This window comes from Leopardus geoffroyi, chromosome D3 (genome assembly GCF_018350155.1).
Source record: "Leopardus geoffroyi isolate Oge1 chromosome D3, O.geoffroyi_Oge1_pat1.0, whole genome shotgun sequence".
Taxonomy (NCBI): domain Eukaryota; kingdom Metazoa; phylum Chordata; class Mammalia; order Carnivora; family Felidae; genus Leopardus; species Leopardus geoffroyi.
In genome coordinates, this window is record NC_059339.1 from 69,532,657 (window position 1) to 69,552,088 (window position 19,432).

General features: G+C 43.1%; 1 protein-coding gene across 3 annotated transcripts in view; it reads right to left on the reverse strand.

The window, feature by feature from the left end:
• The window catches only part of MYO5B (myosin VB), a 340,352-nt gene that overhangs the window by 175,046 nt on the left and 145,874 nt on the right, over positions 1 to 19,432 (reverse strand). For all 3 annotated transcript variants that reach the window (XM_045459496.1, XM_045459497.1, XM_045459498.1), the window contains exons 3-4: positions 11,529 to 11,700; positions 7,309 to 7,453 (exon numbers count right to left, since the gene is read on the reverse strand). In XM_045459496.1, coding sequence (XP_045315452.1) covers positions 7,309 to 7,453; positions 11,529 to 11,700 — 317 coding nt within the window. The remainder of the gene's footprint in view (positions 1 to 7,308; positions 7,454 to 11,528; positions 11,701 to 19,432) is intronic.

Here is a 19,432-nt window from a genome sequence, read left to right on the forward strand (position 1 = left end):
GGAAGAGAAAGACGATTACTAAACCGAAGACTCAGGAGCCAAAATCTTTTAGCTCTACGATTTTTGATACAGGCCTTAACTTCACCAAGCATGGACAACTAATGGTCCAGGGCTATTCTTTTCTAAACTCGCCATTTTAAGAGAATATACACTTAACACTCAAGTTTCTTTTAACACAGGGATGTTATCATTAGCTACATTCACTGCACACTTAACTTTCCCCTACACTCAGAAATTTAAACAGTGGAGCTAGAATTTTAAACATGATAGGTTTTATAGTGCTTTATGTTCTATGCCTAAGGATTGCCCTTTGTAATCTCTTAGGTAAGGAGAGCATCCCAGAATTTGAACAGAGGGGGACTACTCAGGGCATGTTCTATAAATAAGACATAATGTAAGAGAAGAAATTAAAAGCTGTTCTTGGGTCCAGACATCCTGAGCATCTTCTGGATCTCATCCTAAAGCAACCTAGTTCTAACCAGGTCCTGACTTGAAGCCATCATGAATGGGAAGGAAAACAAAACTTCACCCATCAATCAGGGTTGACTCAAGTCATATTTTCAAAGTTTATTATAAAAATTCAACAAGTTGGTGCTCCTCACTGGTCTTCCCAGTGATTCTGTCATTTGTTGTACTCAACACCAGCCAATGAACTTCAACATCCACACCCCAAATGTTCACAGTGCTTGACAGCTTCTCAAGGCTCTTCATAATTTCCCACTGGGTCCTAGTCCCTGAGGTAGAGCCAATGTTCTCATAAAGGATGAGGAAACCAAGGAGTGCCCGGGTGGCTCAGCCAGTTACGCATCTGGCTCTCGGTTTCGGCTCAGGTCATGATCTCATGGGTCATGAGTTCAAGCCCCAAGTTGGGCTCAGTGCAGAGCCTGCTTGGAATTCTCTTCTCCCTCTCTCATAAATCAATAAACAAATTTTCAAGGGAAAAAAAGGGTTAGGATACCAAGAAGCACAGAGGCCAAAACATTTGTCCATAGACATTACCAGAAAACAGAACTTGGACAGAAAACACTTCAGTGAAACCAAACGTGGCCCTGCTCTCCTCAGCATGACCTCAGTGCTCTCGCTGAAAACTGGAGCCCAATCACAAAGTACTTCACATCCCAACTTCCCCCAAACCACAGAAAGATCCTGAGTAACAACCAACTTATGTCACAAAATAAGGAAGAAATAGACATCATTCTAGCTAAAACTTGATCTCAAAACAAAATGTGGATTTAAGCTACTTACATATAGTTCTTTTTAAAAAATTATCTTCCCAACAGTCCTAATCCCAGAGTCTGTAGCTGAAGAAACCCTACAAAGTCCTGAGTCCTTTCTCCCATAACCCACAAATACTCCACCCCAATTACCAAGAAGGTAAAGTTGTCCAATCTATCATTTTCACCTCCAAAGGTGGAAAATTCAGAGTTTATCTCCTCTCTGTTACAGCACACATCTCCAGCCTCTCACTTCTACTCGTACCTTTAACCCTTTAACTCTCTTCCTGCTGTTTACCTGAAAGGCCTCTAGATTTCTGGGGCACCACTTTTATACTATGGATATTCCTTTCCATACTGTTCCCTGGAAAACCTTGGAGTTCTCTACAAACTCTGCATACTTCTAGGGACACAAAGCCACCAAGATACCCTCTCTAGGGACCCAAGCAGGGTTTATAAATTTGATTCCTTCTCTCCCCGGTGAACACAGGCTTTCTGCTCTCAAGGAGCTCCTCCCCATCTCTGAGAAGGCTCCCACCCACAAGAGTCTGTTCCATTCACCACTGGCCCCCGGGCCACAGGTGTGCCTGCTTCCACGCCTCCCCGGGATCCCAGGTAATAGCTGTCCCATCTTTCACCATTAGTCACAGCTTGGCAACACAGCAGAGTGAGGTGGAAATGTGTGTGTTCAATTACCTTGGCTACCTGAGCAAATAGATTTGCTTTGCAGTATCCCCACTCTTTCAGAAGAAAACAACACACAACTCAAAAAAGGGCCAGTCCAATAAGATGGCCCACTTTCACCAACAAAGCTAGAAAATGCACTGAAACTCTAGTCTCACTGTGCAACCTTAGATACTTTTAAGCCAAAGGGAAAAGGTCTACCCTTTGGCTCTCATGGTGTCCTGGGTCGGCTCTGTTCTGGAAGACCATCTGGATCAGGAGGTACCACTGAGGGAGGGAAGTAAGGCTTCTCAGCTAAAGCGGGGGCTTCAGGGCAAAGTGACCAAGCCTGGATACCAGCCTCATCCATTTACTATCTTCATAACTTTCGATGATTATTTAACATCCTTAAGTCTCTATCCTTGCCTGCAAGGTGGGGATAATGGATCTCACTTGGAGAAATGCATTAATATGTTGATTCCTCCCGTTTTTGAATATCAATCACAGACCCTAAAGCAAATGAAAGGGACATGTGTCCCAGGGTCTCACACCCCATAGCTCCCTATCATTCACTATATAGAGGCTATTTACAACAGACCAATTCTATGCACAAGAACAGAAGCTGCTCACAAGATGTTTCCATCCCTGGAAAAGGTATAGGAATGTGGGGGAAAAAAATATTATGAAACAGGGCCCACTGGAGGGAAAAAAATGTTCTCTGAATATTCTGCATCCTACTACCTCCTTATGTAACAAGCTCTAAGATGTCTCCATACTCTAGACCAGTGTTTCCCAAAGAGTGAGATCAGTCCCTTGAGAAAACCCCTGAAAACAGTGTTGTGTCTAAAATGCATCCCCACCTTAAAACTCAGAAAGCATGTCAACTTCACTGCTCTGAGAATCTCTGTGTTAAAGATGATTCACTGGATTAATCCAGGGTTTCCCAAACTTGTTTCACCATCTCTCTTCATCCCTCTGTTAATAGCACACACACTGTCTTCCCAAAGTTGACCCCGGCCTTCACAGGTCTCCAGTCTGGCCCCTAACTGTACATGACCATACCTTTGTTTTTTAACAGCTTTTTTTGAGATAATTCACAGAACACCCGATTCACTCTTTTCAAGTATACATTTCAAAGCGTTTTAAGAAAATTTGCTCAACTATAGATCCATCGCCACAATCAATTTTAGAACATTTTTATCCCCTCCCTAAAAAGATACCGATATGCAACTGCTCCCCATTTCGCCTCAAGCCCAGGGCAAACAATGTGCTTTCTCTCTAGATGAACATTTCATGTAAATGGAATATGATATGTGGTCTTCTGCGTCTGCCTGCTTTCACTAGGCAGGGTTTTAAAGGTTCATCTCTGTGGTAGCATGTATCAGGACTTCGTTCTTTTTTATAGCCAAATAATATTTCACTGTATGGATGTACCACTTTTTATCCATTCATCAGCTGATAGACTGTTTTCATCCTTCGGCTATTATGAGTAATGCTATTATGAACATTTGTATATAAGCTTTTACGTGAACATATTTTCATTTATCTTGTGTAATTATGTAAGAGTGGAATTGCTGGGTCATGCAATAATTGCGTTTAACTTACTGAAAACTGTCAGACTTCTCTAAAGTAGCTGCACACTGTACATTCACACTAGGAGCACATGAAGATTCTAATTCCTCCACATCCTTTCCAACATTTGTCATTTGGCTTTTTTAATTACACATCCCAAGGGGTATGAAGCAGCAGGTAACTGTGGTTTTGTGACCATGCCTTTGATGCCCCACTTCTGGAATTATGATCACCCTATCCTAGCCCTCCAGAGGCCTTCTTCTCACTACATATCCCACCAACTCAAGATCCAGCTTAAACGCTGCAGTTTTCTTGGACCATCTGTGACAGTCAAGACTCCAGACTTAAGTCAAATGACCCCATGCATGGCTTTTATATACACTTCCTGTTGTTACAGGTGTTTTGGGCCCACTATTACATCTTCTCTAACCAGACTGTGTGCTCTGCAGAGTTGAAGGAAAGTTCTTACATTTTTCAGTGTTCATTCAGTAAGGAACCCAGCAAATGATGCATACCACACCAATGTCTGCAGATACAATCTAATGCAGGAGCTGAGGCTGAGAAAGGTAAAACTGGAAGAGCAGGCATTCTGGATCTTTGAGTGGGAGAAAGGAGCAATACTAACCAGTGGAGGTCGGCCCCCCACCCCGTCTCACAGGAACTATAGGTTCTCATGCAGAGGCCAGAACTCATGAATGTGAGGTTTTGTACGATTCTTCTTCTACTTCATTTCAAATCTCCATTTACTCCCAAGTCCAGCCTTAATGAATTCAACAGAGATGGGGACAGTGACCAATTGTTGGCTGTCCTTGGGTCTCCTCCTCCACCTCCTTTCTTCCAGCACAGGACTCCGTGGGAGCTCTCAGGATGGGGATGATGGTCTGTATTTATCCCTTTGAGCTGTGACAGGCTCCCTGACCCACTCAGAACACATCAAGAGTTGGAGAGTCCCTGACGTGAGCCATATCAAAGAAAAATCAAATCCTCAGTGAATCACGAGAAAGAATTGCTGAATCCAAGGCGAACTAAGTCACAAACTCAGCGTAATGCTGGGTGAAGTGATCAACTTTGGTTTCTTACACTCTTCATTTTGCCCAGCTGTTACAGAGGCTCAGATTCAAAGCACACTGTTGAATTAATGGTTATTTCAACTATAACTGATGCGTCAGGAAGAGCACAACACAGTTGGCAGGTATTGTTAAATATGTTCTAGCATCTAGAATTAACAGAGCAGATCTATACTTCAAGTATAGCAACAACCTTCCCTTCCCTCCCCTGCATCTGACCAATGGGTCTCCTCTTTCCCTGCACAGCAAAGATTCTCCAGGGGCCTCCAGTGCGTCTCTCAGATCAGTAACAGAAACGCTAAGTCACTGACCCCACCAAATTCAACAATAGCTCTCTCCGATGGCCACACATGCTGGTCCTTCTACTTCTAGTGTAAGTTCATGAGCAAAAATTGCCTAAGAATTTCAGTAAAATTATTTGGCTGCAGCCTAGGACTCAGAGAGTACAAGGAGTATAAACCTTAAAATAAAACCCTTAAGGAAGCAATTCCTCATTCAACTTTAACCTCCAAGCCCCTTAATTGCCAAATTTATAACCCATCTATACACCACCCTGTACAACCACATCCCCTTCTAATGGATGTGAACAAGGACCCAAACAAATGAAATAACCTGACTGTAGAAGAACCATGAACCCAGCTTCAAGCACGGAAAGGAAGAATGGAGGCATCTAGGCAAGAGGATCTATGGTGTGGATAAAGCTGGAGGCCAGGAAATTCCAAAAGCTATTGGGGGCACCTCAAGAAGTCTTTGGTAAAGAACTTCTGGTACATCTAAGCACAACTGGGTAAAAGAGGAGAATGAAACGAAAAATAATTATCAGTGACATCCATCCAAAGAGACGTCAAAGAGCTACTAGAACTTTTAGCATGGTAGGAAGTCACAAGTAACCCACACCCACCTTCTGTTTTATAACCATAAAGAAACCATCCTCCAAAGGAGAAAGATAGTTTAAGATTCAGCTTAAGTGATTCTCCCAAGGCATGGAAGCCTGTCCAGACCCCAGATCTCTCTCCACTGTGCCACACACTTGACCTCCCACAGTAATATATGGATGGGGCTATGTACTAAAACACATTAAAACCCATTCTTCTCTCCACATGGCATGGCCTTGAACCACACTTTGTTAGGTTTGCGTAAGTTATCAAGGTAAGTGATTTCTGGCCAAGCCCCGAAGTAGATTTATACAGTATGTGGTCGGTCTTATGGCATTAAAGAGATCAAAGGTTGAGACCATTTTAGCGTCCCCCCCCCCCCCACTCTCCTACTACATTTTGGAGAAATAAAATGGTTACGGATCATTCTGTTTGTTAAATTGCTCAGTTCTCCCATCACTGCTTATTTTGAACATAGTATAGATCTAGAAGGAAGCAGAACTTTTTATATACAGAGCTCTACAACCAGCAATACCACACTAAATCTATAAACAAGCTTATAAAAGTGGTCTTCTTTCTTAGAAAAGTTAATCAGGCTGACAATTATACTCTGAGATCCACTGAAGCAGACCATCTTAAACGGGATTCTCCTTCTCACTAAATTAGCCTAAGTGGCCCTACTCCCCACAAAGGACTTTCCTACATTTGCTGCTAGCTCCATAAGGTGTTCTGTAGAAATGGCAAGAAAGATGGCTGACAAGATCCAGCATGTTAGTGTGAACAGGAATATGCATTTCCACCAAAACTTTGGTGAAACTTTCTTTCCCTACCTTATGCCTGAATAGCTTAAGACCATCAATGTGGTGATTAGTTTTAGTTGTCAACTTGGTTAGGCCAGAGTACCTAGACATTTGGTCAAACACTGGTCAAGATAGTGCTAGTCAAGATATTTTTTAGAGGAGATTAACATTTTAAATCAGATTTTTTTGTTTACCATTACCCTTCATAATGTGGGTGGGCCTCAACCGATCAGATGAAGGCCTTCCTCCAAGACAGAATTATGACAGCAGACTGCCTTCAGACTTCAAACACATCAACTCTTCCATGGGTTCCAGCCTATTAACCTCTCCTGTGGATTTTGGATTTGCCAAGCCTCCACAATTACACGAGGCCATTCCTTACACACACACACACACACACACACACACACACACACACACTCTCTCTCTCTCTCTCTCTCTCTCTCTCATCCCTGGTTTACTTGTTCCATTTACTTGTAGAACCTTAGTACAATCACCTAGCCCATTTTCCAATGAAACAGACGAGTACCCATCTTTCAGAGCTAAAAAAGATCAATACAGAGATTTACTTCAGTGTCTAAAGAGAAACTCTAACACCAAAAACCAAAAAAAAAAAACAAAAACAAAAACAAAAACAAAACAAACAAAAAAAAACCACCCAACCTACTACACATAACTACTACTTTGAAATTCCTATCTAAATGCCTGGTATATTAAGAAGTTGTCCAAGAATCCTGGTTCCTTCAAAGGGAATCTGCAGTGGAATCTGCAAAATGAAGGGTGATGCTAGAAAATGAATTTGTGACACCAGAGGGGAGGAAAGAGTGCCAAAAGGAAGCCAAGGAGACATGAAATCTAAGGCATCCATTTATTTCATTGCTCAGAAAATGAACAAGGTCTTGGGAGCCACTGTTCAAGAATAGGCTCAGGTTCCCAAGAAGATGCTGAAGACATGAGGAAATGCACTAAGAAACAGAACCTGGGCTGGTTCTGTTTCCAGTACTTTTACTCAATCCCAGGATCACCAACTGATTGCTAGGCAAAAGCAGTCAAGGAAAGCAGAAACTTCTACCAGAAGGACTACCCAGAAGGACTCCCAGGCTGAAGTCATGCTTACCTGGCCATCTGCTTGTAGGCTTCTTCTGCCACAGCAAAGATGTGGGGGTCCATGTCCCCCATGTTTTGGCCACTATAGGCATAGATGACATCTTGACCATAGATTGGCAACTGTTCATAAGGATTAATGGCAACAAGCACAATACCTGCAAAGAGACAATGTAGTCAGATTCTGATAGCAATACAGCCACCTGACATCCACTTTCAAAGGCCCTTGTTCATATCAAACTAAAACATGAAAAATGAAATGAATCACAACCAATCACTCAACTAAATCAAGACGTATCTGTGTTGTTGTCCAGGTACTGTGCCAAATCCTGTTGGAGAAAAGAAAGCTGGGCTTCCACATGCCCTAGTGCATGGAATAAACACAGGTCCATGTACACACATGTACACCACTGCTCAAATTAAACTGCTGAAATACATAAAAATGTTGCACAACCAGAGAGAAGAGGATGCTTAATTCTGTCAACAGGTGTTAGGCTTTATTTTTTAATTTTTTTTAATGTTTATTTTTGAGAGAGAGAGTGCAAGCAGCAGAGGGGCTGAGAGAGAGGGGGACACAGAATCCAAAGCAGGCTCCAGGCTCTGAGCTGTCAGCACAGAGCCTGGCACAGGGCTCAAATCCACAAACCGTGGAATCATGACCTGAGCCGAAGTCAGACATTTAACCCACTGAGCCACCCAGGTGCCCCAACAGGTGTTAGGCTTTAAAAGCCAACTCTGGGGGCGCCCGGGTGGCGCAGTCGGTTAAGCGTCCGACTTCAGCCAGGTCACGATCTCGCGGTCCGGGAGTTCGAGCCCCGCGTCAGGCTCTGGGCTGATGGCTCAGAGCCTGGAGCCTGTTTCCGATTCTGTGTCTCCCTCTCTCTCTGCCCCTCCCCCGTTCATGCTCTGTCTCTCTCTGTCCCAAAAATAAATAAACGTTGAAAAAAAAAATTAAAAAAAAAAAGCCAACTCTGTCTTAAAAACTGAGAACAAACTGAGGGTTGATGGGGGGTGGGGGAGAGGGGAAAGTGGGTGATGGGCATTGAGGAGGGCACCTTTTGGGATGAGCACTGGGTGTTGTATGGAAACCAATTTGACAATAAATTTCATGTTATAAATAATTAAAAATATAAATATAAGCCATCTCTGAATTGAAATCTAGGAAATGAACAAATTTTCATTTGTGTATGGGTTATCTTACCTAAATACAAACAAATTGTGGGCATGTAACATGATTTACATATCTTAAGGTCAAATCTTGTCTCAGCCAGTTATTAACTGAGTTATTCTGGCAAATTACTTAACCTCTAAGTGCCTCAGTTTCCTGGACTATAAAATTGGGAACAGCAATTACCTTTACTTGATTGTCCTGAGGACAATGATTAATACAGAACTTAGACCAGCATCTTGCACAGTAAGCACTGTGTGTTAGATTTTTATTAGCTCACATCACATTATATCATGTATTATCTTTCCTTTCACTTTTTAAAAAAAATTTGCATCCCCAGAACCATACATCACAATGATGGACTCAATAAATACACACTGCATGAAGAGTCAGCAAATCACCTAACATTCCAGATCTTTTATGGAAGGGCACATAATATTTGAGAATGTAAGAAGAAAAAAAATTATCATCTTCAAGAGAGAAATGCATGCCTTTTTCTTTCCCAAAAGAGCACATTCTGGATCTTGAAAGAACCACTGACAAGGGTACAAAAAAATTTGAGCTTTTCCAGGCATGTGGGGAAGAGAAAACAGGAATGGAAAAGTCATTGCCAAGTGGGAGATCTCCACCATTGTGTCTCCCTTTGGTGTTTGAAAAGGGACTGTGTGTGTGTGTGTGTATACACAATATACACACAATGTGCTATATTACTCAGCAATCAAAAAGAATGAAATCTTGCTATTTGCAACAATGTGGATGGAACGAGAGAGTATTATGCTAAGTGAAATTAGTCAAAGACAAATATCATAGGGCTTCACTCATGGGGGTGGGCTAGATGGGTAAGGGGCATTAAGGAATCTACTCCTGAAATCATTGTACTATATGCCAACTAACTTGGATGTAAGGCTGTGGAGAAGTGGAAACTCTTTGTTGCTGTCCAACGCAAAATGGCACAGCCACTTTGGCAGTCTCTTACACAAAACATAATCTTACCGTAGGGTTCAGCATTCACACTCCTAGGTATTTATCCAAAGGAGTTGACAACATATCCACACCACCACCTGGCAGGTGGATGCTTGTGGCAGCTTTGACAATTGACAAAACTTAGAAGCAACTAAGATGTTCTTCAATAAGTGAATCAAATGCAATACATCCAGACCATGGACTGTAAGTGCTATAAAAAGTGATTTATCCAAGTATGAAAAGACATGGATGAAGCTTAGAGTATTACTAAGTGGAAGAAGCCAATGTGTATACAGCCACATACGGGGATTCCAACCCCATGATATTCTATAAAAGGAAAAATGATAGAGGCAGTATAAAACATCAGGGGTTGCCAGGGACAGGGCAGCAGAGGGGGTGGGGTGGGGAGGGATGCAGAGGCAGATCATAAGGGATTTTAGGGCAGTAAATCTATGGTTAGGATAGCATAATGGTGGATACGTGTCCTTATACATTTGTCCAAACCCACACTATGCACACCACCAAGAGTGAACCCCAGTGGAAACTATGGACTTTGAGTGATGATGATGTGCCACTGCGGGTTCATCAACGGTTGGGGAAAGGGTATTATATAGGAAATCTCTATCTTTCCCTCAGTTTTGCTGTGACCTAAAGTTGCTTTAAACACTGAAGTCTATTTTAAAGAAAGAAATGCCAGAGAATACTTGGAAGAATCTTGTCTGTTACATTTCAGGCTAAGGGAGGAAAAGGGCACCCACCAAGTCTTCAAATGGAAGTTTGCCCGAAAAGACCACCTGGACCAAAAAACAAGGCCCCAGACCCTGATAAATTCCCCCTAAGGCTAATGACTTGGAGAATTCTTCGAAACAGCCTTACATGTTCTACTGATTGTTAGAGAGTTGTAATAAAACCCTAATTCACACAGCATTCAAATTTTGATATTATACTCTAAGGCCGCACATTCTCCTAAAATATCTCAGCCACTTTCACAGCAGAAAACAAGTGTTTCCTGATGACTCAGAGCTCTGGGCAACGCTGGTCACTCTCAACAGCTGATGCTATAGGAGCCAATGTGCATTTGGGTAAGCGTGTACAGACACCAGGACCTCTTCTAGAAGGGATACCTTTAAATGTTGAAGCTGATGGTGGTTTATTCCTTTCTCCTCAAATGGGAGGTTTTTGTTGTTGTTGGAAAAAAACCCAACTTATTAAAACCTCTGAACACTAATGGCCTTTTTCAGACAATATCGCCATTAGCAATTGGGTTGAAGTTGTTTTGGGGAAACTACTTCTCACGCACTGACGTCTGACAGGAAAGCTCACTGGAACTTAGTAGCCAGCCCATCGATTCCAAACCCAAGTGGATTATCACTGTGAGAAGAACTCTGGTCCTAAGGTCTCACTTGTGATCATGACAAGACCATGGCTCTGAGGCACAGCTGGGACAACCCCCACAAAGAAACCCATGGCCTGACTCCTCAACCAGATCCTAAAATGATTTGCCCCACAGACAATGGTTTCTAGGGATCTAGATCTTACCATACCACTTAATATTCAAAAAAGAAAAAAACTAGAATGTGGGAAATTGAGAAGTTTCAAGAAAACCAAACAGGAGAATTTTGAGGACATTTTATTGTAAAGTATTTGCCATGTTTTCTGCTCATGGATTTGACAAATTCATCACGCACCATGTCTGTACATGGCAAGGGAGAGAGTCAGACAAAGACAGGACTTCCTTAGAGGACAGAAGCCAGCCAGGCATGTTCACAGGAGTGCGCTCAGTGGAGAGAGCAGACTTCTGAGCTAGGACCCTGGGATCTACTTACTGCTGTCCTACAGGCTCTGGGACTGTGCCTAAGTCAGGCCATATCGTGTGGTCCACTTCCTCTCCGGCTGAGCTGTGATTAACACCAATCATCCCACAGAGATGTAGGGCAGCCTAATTAAGCCACATTCACTGATTGCAAACCTTTCAAGGGTCTCAGTTGAGAGGTACTCAGGAGAATGCTAGTAGGATTCCTAACCATTAGAGTTTAACACATCAAGTCTGAAGATTGTAAGTACTTTCAAACACATGCAGCCAACAGATGTACGCCACTTACCACAGTAAGTGTAGATGTGGTTCGACTCCAGGAAACGGACCTTTAAATTATGCAAAACTGCAGGCTCATGTAGATAGCTAAGGGCAGTTAAGTCATTTTCTCCCACCAAGATATCTGGATTCCGCAAAAAGGGTAGCTGGTTGCTTTGGACATCAATAGGGTATTCCCGAATCTAAAGAAATGCAAGTAATAGACACAGAAAGGCAGGGTTATCAACCATTTAGCCTGTATCCAATATCCTGTCACATTGGCTAGGATCACAGTCCTAACATGATCATACATGATGAAGACAGACAACCTTCTTTTAAAGATGAGCAAACCGAACAAAGTACTTATGTTGCCCTAAGAGACCAGCCCAGGAGGAAAATGTGCTGGTAACAGAATCCCAGTATATCAAGATAAAAGACTGAATGACAGGAGAGATTCAGGAAGCACAAGCTTTAATGACATGTTCTACTGGCTTCTCAAAGAAAAGATACTTACTGAGTCTTGAATCCTGGTCGCAACAGGAGTACTGCTTCTGTCTCCCATGCAGCCAACCTTCTTCACCCCCATTTAATGCTGATGCCTTCCTCTGCCCCATCATCCAACACGTTCACCTTTTTTTTTTTTTTTTTTTGGATTGCCTTATAACAAACTGCTCTCCATAAATGCCCTCCAGGTGTACACATATTCCTCAACATCCTGAGGACAAGTGACTCTAGGGCAGGAATTTTACTTTGACCTAACATATAATAGGAGCTCGAGATCTATAGGTGTGTATAATCAGGAAGTCTCAAATGCAAGGTGCTATTCTTATATCCTTAGCATAGCAGCTGGACAGGAGTACTCAAAGATGCTTTCTGACAAGTTATGTTTCAAACTGACTCGTGTACACACTTATCTACATAATAGGAGAATCTTGACCACAGTTTATCATGTCCTATCTAAATTCCTTTTAGTGTTGTTAAAAATCATCTGAGAGCTTGTAAAAACAATTTCCCCAAACACTGCTTATATGTTTAGGAGTTCTGGGGTGGGGCCCAGGAATCTGAAATTTTGAAAAATCCACAAGTAGTTCTGCAACAGGCGATTTACAGATATCTTAAGAACCACTATTCTATAGAAGGCTTTCAAGAAAGTCTATGGACATAGCTTCAATTTACTAGAGGAACAGTTTTTTAAAAGAACATAAGTATCAATGTTCTCTCCCATCTCTCCCACTTTTAGATGGTCACACACAACCAGATATTAAGGTGTATTAAAACCAGCAAGTTTAATAATGCTGCTAAAATCGGCAGGTAAGTGAAACCTAATAGCAGATCCCGAAATAACAAGCACAGAAGGAAAATTTGTTCAGAAGAATGCTGAAAGCAAATGGTTAAAAATGAATTTCCCCTCTAATAGGAGAAAAACTAAGCCTTTTAAGGAAAAAGAAAATAGAGCTAGGGTTCTATTCTCATTCCTTCAAAGACCAAAGTAAGTTTTAGGTAAAATACAAAATAATAAATAAAAACGCCACAAAAATAAAAAACAAAACTAGTAAGAAAATGTAGTCAGGTAGTTTTAAGAGCTTTGGAAGGAAGTACTTTCAAAGGATGATGCAAGAGCCAGTAGTATGTCACAAAATTTTTTATTTTGACTATAAATGGAATTTTTAAGCCACCATGAAACACACCATGTGCAGAGCAGAGGGCAAAGATTCTGCATTACCTAACAGAATCTTAATATCCAAAGTTTTAAGAAGCCGAAAATACCACCAACACCCCAACAGAAAACCATGCAGAGGCTACGAGCCACAAAAAGTACAAAAGGAACTTGAAAAGCTATTCAGTGACATTAACCAAACAGATGCAAATAATAGATTATTAGCATTATATCACATAAGCAAAGGTGTAAAAACTGCCAAGACCTTAAATATGAAGGATGTGGCCCAACAGGTGGGTTGTTTGTGGGTTCGGATTGATGGACCTTTTTGGAAGACAGCTAGCAACACTGGAGTCTGAAACTTTCATGAATAGACTCTTCCTTGGCCTCCAAAGAGCATCTTACAAATGAGCAAAGATATCCACAATCAAGAGAAAGGAAGGTAAAACATGACATATACCTGTATTTAAAGACAAGCAGCTCCCCACAGCATCCTGCTGCATTTACAAAGAGGCATGTTACAGAATGAAATCTAGGATTCCTTTTATTGCAAACTTTATAGAGAATGACATCCCCACAAATTATCAACAGTTACCCATGTAAGCGAGGTTTTCCTTGTACAGGTTCCTGTTGGGGGTTTGTGTGTTAATCAAGGCCATTCTCTTTTTTGTGCAAAGGTGACTCCATATGGGAGACCAGTAAACTAGCTATCCTGAACAGGACACTAAACTTCCAAAAGGTGGGCAACAGGGGAAAACAGAACATGTTGAGATTTTAAGTTCTAGAGGTGATGGTCCCCTTCATCTCTGGCTGAGTTACTGGTGTCACTGGGACTCTAACCCGACCCTCCCACTCTGAGTCTTTCTGAAGACTTCCCCATGGAGATTCATGTTACCCCCCCCCACCCCCCGAGAAAGGAGCACGTTCACTCTGCATGTCCTGTGTTGTTCTCCACACCACCCCCCTACCACCGGCACAAGACGTAGCCAAGTGCAGAACCACAAAGCTCACCTAGATCAACCCCTCATTTCTCAGATTAGAAAGCCAGGGCCTGAGCTCAGAGTCTTTAAACCCTGAGACAGAAATGCTGGTCTTCCTCCATATTTCCTCACATGAATCTTTCCCTCAAAAAATCTCCCCCAAGTGTGGAGGGAAAGGTGTATGCAATTTTGTGAAAATATGGTCCACAAATAAGCCAGTGGCTCTGGTTATAGTGAAATAGAGAAGTAAAAATGCCCAGAGCAGTCACCAAGATGTAGGAGGGGCAAACTCATGATTCAAGGATGATTTTGTGGTGTGTGTTCGTCCAGAGGGAAGCAGGGAATGAGTAACTTAAGATTTTTTTTTAAATAGGATTTTGATTCCCACACTGATGTTAGTATCGAACATTTACAGCTAATGTGGTTTTACTTGAAATCTAAGCATTTAGGATGTGATCACCATGAACACTTTCTGGCATAGAAGACTTCACCATGTAACAACAAGGCCTTTGGAGGTGAGGAAGAGGTTCGATGTTAACTCATCATAATATTGAATTCTCTGTCACCCACCTGGAATGAATCTCAACCTTCCCCTTGAGACTAGGAAGAGAGGGGCATCTCTCGTCCGCCCCTACCTAGCATACTGGGACTAACCAAAACTTGAGAATACAGAGGAAGTAGTTAGGGGATTAAGTCCATATCTGCACTTTCCACTAAGGTAGCATAGGGAAATTACATCTGTTGAAATTAAGTACGGTTAAAATTTCTCAGTGTCTCAGCCACACTAGTCGTATTTCAAGGGCTCAACAGACACATGTGGCCAGTGACCACCACACTAGACAATACAGACAGACAACATTCTACTATAGCACAGTCATCCTTTGGAAAGCATTGGTCCATATTGCTCTATACTCTATGGGTCTATGGTTTTAGAATGCTTAGCTGAATGTCTGATTTTGTTTCATGACCTCTCTCATACCAATTCATATCCATGTTACATTACACAGAACCATATAAATAGAATATAACCATAAAAATATCTTTGAATGACAGCTCCAACACAAAGACCTGGAGCTAATAAGAAGCACATATGGTAGATAAAGGCAACTTCTTGCTCCTACTCTACCCCTACAGCTAAGACATCCAGACAAAAGATAAGCTAGTAAAAACAGGGTTACCAGCTGGCAAGAGGTTGGTGTTAACACAAGAGCTACACACATCATCGTCTAGTGGCAATGGTACCCAACTAGGAGACAAAGGGGGTAGAGAACCATGGTGGAGCATTTAGGTAGGTCTCTACCATGGCAAATATTCCTGCTTTGTGAAGTCAACAAGAAACTCCCAAGTAGCTGCCCCAAAGGGTTTCAAGAAGAGTGTGGATTTGGGGGGAGTGTCTAAAAGAGTGCCATGGGGGTAGAGTCAAGTATCTCACCAAATTTCTAAAGATTCCTGGCCTTGACCTTTTTATAGTCTCATCCTGATAACACTTCATGTTTCTGTGTCTCCTTCTCTCTCTGCCCCTTCCCTGCTCACACTCTGCCTCTCAAAAATAAACATTTAAAAAAAATTTTTTTTAAATATGGAGTCCAAGTTAATCTTTCAATTTCAATTTATTGCAGGAAACACAGCTGACACACTGTTAGAATCCTGGAATCTCAATATGGCTTTTGACTTGGGGTCTCTCAGCCATGAACAATCCAGGCCGTCCTGCATGGGTTAAATCCAGAATTCCTCAACCTCCACCATCTTTACCTAAGACAGGGGGTGGGGTGGGGTGGGTGCTGGCCACCCTGTGCACCATAGGATGCTTAGCAGCAAGCCTGTCCTCTACCTGCTGGATGCCAGGAGCAGACCTTCCTCCTCAGTCGTGACAGCCTAAAATGTACCCAGACATTGCAAAATCTCCCTTGTCCAGCGGGGAGGGAAGTGCAGGGAGAGCAGAGGCAAAAAAAAAAAAAAAAAAAAGAAAATCACTAAGCAAAAGCAGCCAGGCAAAGTATCCTCACTGATGGAAGAGATCACAGATAGAGGAGGAAAAGGGCAATTACAGGAAGGACACAGATGGTAGTGAGGATTCCATAAGTGTCCATGTTCTTAATGCCCTGGATGGTATACTTAGAAAAATGGTGAAGATGGCATTTTTATGTTAGATGTATTTTACAATAAATTTTTTTTTTATTTTGAGAGAGACAGAGCAAGAGGAGGGAAAGGGCAGAGAGAGAGAATCCCAAGCAGGCTTCGCACCGTCAGCACAGAACCCAACACAGGGGTCAAATTCACGAATTGTGAGATCATGACCTGAGCCAAAACCAAGAGTTGGGCGCTCAACTGACTGAGCCCCCTGGCACCCTGACAATAAAAATATTTTTAATTAAAACCAATTACAGCCTACCTCAAGCAAGATAACTAATTACATTGGTAATATTACTAATGTTTACATGCAAGTTTTTATAACCTCACATGTTTTTTGTATGCATACAATATAAACATGATAACGGTCTTCATGTTATCCTTGCCAACCAAAGACGGTCTCAAGTGTAGATTACTGAGCAGTGGAGAGCAAAAAATTAGGTGACCAAATATTAAAATAAGAACAGAAATAACCAGAACAGAAAGAAAAAAACTAGTAATCAAAATCGCCTGCACTAAGAAGTTGTACTGCGACTAGAGTATTGGCCACTCTTAGCTCTGGTTTCATGAGATGTGCACACAGGTGACACTTGACCTGAACTGGGCTGACAAGCCCTGTGGGCTTTCTCAGGATGCCCAGGGCTGAGGGCATCAACGGTCAAGTGCAGGGGTCCTCGTTCTTCTGCAACATTTGCTTCCTGCCATAAAGATCCAAGTGTGTCATCTCCTAACATCTGGGCACGTTTGGCCCTGTCCTTCAACCTGAGTAAGAGGGGTCTTTCCCTGGGCCTTTCATCTTCAAGGGTTCCGTCATCTTCAACACAAAATAGAAGCTTACTGAACAACACACAATCGTGCTGCCACTTGGGATCAAGCTTCTGTGGGGGACACATCTGAGCCCTGCAATCCTCAACGTACACTCCCGGGACGAACACCTTGGCCCCTGGGGAAAATGTCTCAGCACGCCTCTTGCCACACGTCCCTGAAGGAAGGTAACGGCATCCAGGCGCCCCCGAAGGTCTGCCAACTGTACCACCACCAATGCCAGAGACACACACTGCTCGGGGGTGTGGGGAGGAAGCGGACAGGAAAGAGGCGGAGAGAGGACAGGCCAATGAGCGTGTTGATCTCTCCTTTCAGAGAGCACAACTGCAAACAAAATTCACACAAGGAGATCTCATTTCCCAGCCACGCCCCATGTCTAATTCCCGGCTTCTCCACAGGCGCTCACAAATTAGTACAGTATCTGCAACCACAGCAACGTGACGTGAGTAGTTTGCAACACTCAACAATTCACGGCCTTCTTCAATTTGTTTATATATAGGTAGAGGCACAACGTGCTTAATGTGCTTCAAGATCATGGTTCTTGACAATGGCAGCTACATGGAGACTAAAGAGTAGAGAGTTGCAAATATATCTTTAAGACGTTAAAGGTTTTCATTTCCAAAAATTAGAAAGGTCAGTTTTACTTTATTTTTGATAAAGCAGGCCTTTACTGTTAAACACACGCAGGCTTACATCCATCCTCTCGCCCTCGCCCCACCTACGTTCCAGGGCTTGGGTGTGCCAAGACACAGGTGCCACATGGCCCCCTCCTTCAGGCTCACGTGTACCCGTCTTCCTCTCACGCACACTCCCGCAGGACCTTGGGTCCAGGGAGTACTCCCCACCAAGTGGCTGCAGGACACTGGATAGCAACTCCAGTCAGAAACAATTGAAAAGCAAAACCATGGAAACAGGAAGTTTTCCCTGCCACTAGAGGGCAGGAGTCTGTAAGGGAGGCAGAGGCCGGCGAGGGAAGGCTGCCTGGTATCTCTCTATTCGAGGCAAACAAGGGAGCTACATGCATCATCAAGGTCAGTCTACACCAAGACGCTTGATCCAGTAAAGGCAGCACTGTGCTACGGGTCGGCACACCTAGATACCTTGCACCCATCACAGCTGTGGGGAGAAGAGATGACACTATCCTTTTCCAACAAGTTTCCCACAGGCTTAAATATAAAATACCTTACATTGTGCTCAGTGAAACAAGCCAGACACAGGAGGACCAATAGTCTAGGATTCCACTTCTAGGAGTTCCCAAAGCAGCCCAACTCAGACACAGTGGAGTAGAGCTATCAGGGCTGCAGGCGAGTGGGGAGTTTCGGTTTTGCAAGATCAAGAGTTCTGGACATGGATGGTGGTGATGGTGGGCACGACCACATGGAAGTACTTTATGCCACTGAACTGTGAACTTAAGAATGGTTACCATGGTCAATTTTATGTTTTGTGTACTTGACCACAACAACAAGCAAGCAACAGCCAAGAAGAAACCTCTTCGAGAACACCAAGGAGCCTGACCACCTTGAGCAGAACACATGGGAGCAGTAAGGTAGAAGCTGGGAATTAAGAACACTGTTCTCCAGAATAGAACTAATTTCTTTTCCTCTTTTGCCACCGCAGTTAAACCCACACTCTTGGACAGGAGGGCGACGGTGGGGACACCACCAGGTAGATTTTCCAGCCAGCCTCGTACATCAAAGGAAGGTCTCAGCCGCAGAGTAGATGTTCTGCAAGCTTGCAGAGGCCAGTCCTCCCAACTTCTGCCCTCCTGCCTCTGGTCCACAGCTCAGGTTAGTCACTCCTAGGGACCGCTCAGAGCCCGCTCTGGACAAACCAGTTTGCGAGTGACCTGAACAGAGCTAGGTGGTTCAGAGTCCATTATTTCTCAAGAGCTGCTCATGTGTAGCTCCAGGCATCCCTTCTGACTGCACGCTGACTGGCCACATAGCAGGGTGGGGGGCTCCCGGGCAGCTGCTAGGATTAGTCATGCTGGGCAGACTTTCGGCTGGGGAGGCACACATCTGCTCTGTTTCAGCGGCACAGCACATCCTTCTTCACTACCTCCATGTGACCCTTTAAAAACACCCACCCACTTAAAAGATCAACTAAAATGAAATCTGTTGGAATAGAAGTTACAGCCTTCAAGTGGGGGGGAACTAATTTCATTTTTTTTTGGTCGTGGGGTGGGATGTTATTCAACACAATCAACAGGATTCCATCTGCTGGGAATTTTTTTTTCTTGCCTCAAAATCAAGAGGAAGCTAGCCAAGTCTGCCTGCCTGGAAGGGAAAGGTGAGGCATGCACACCTTGGTGTAAAAAATCTAACAAACTCACTGTCCCAGTTT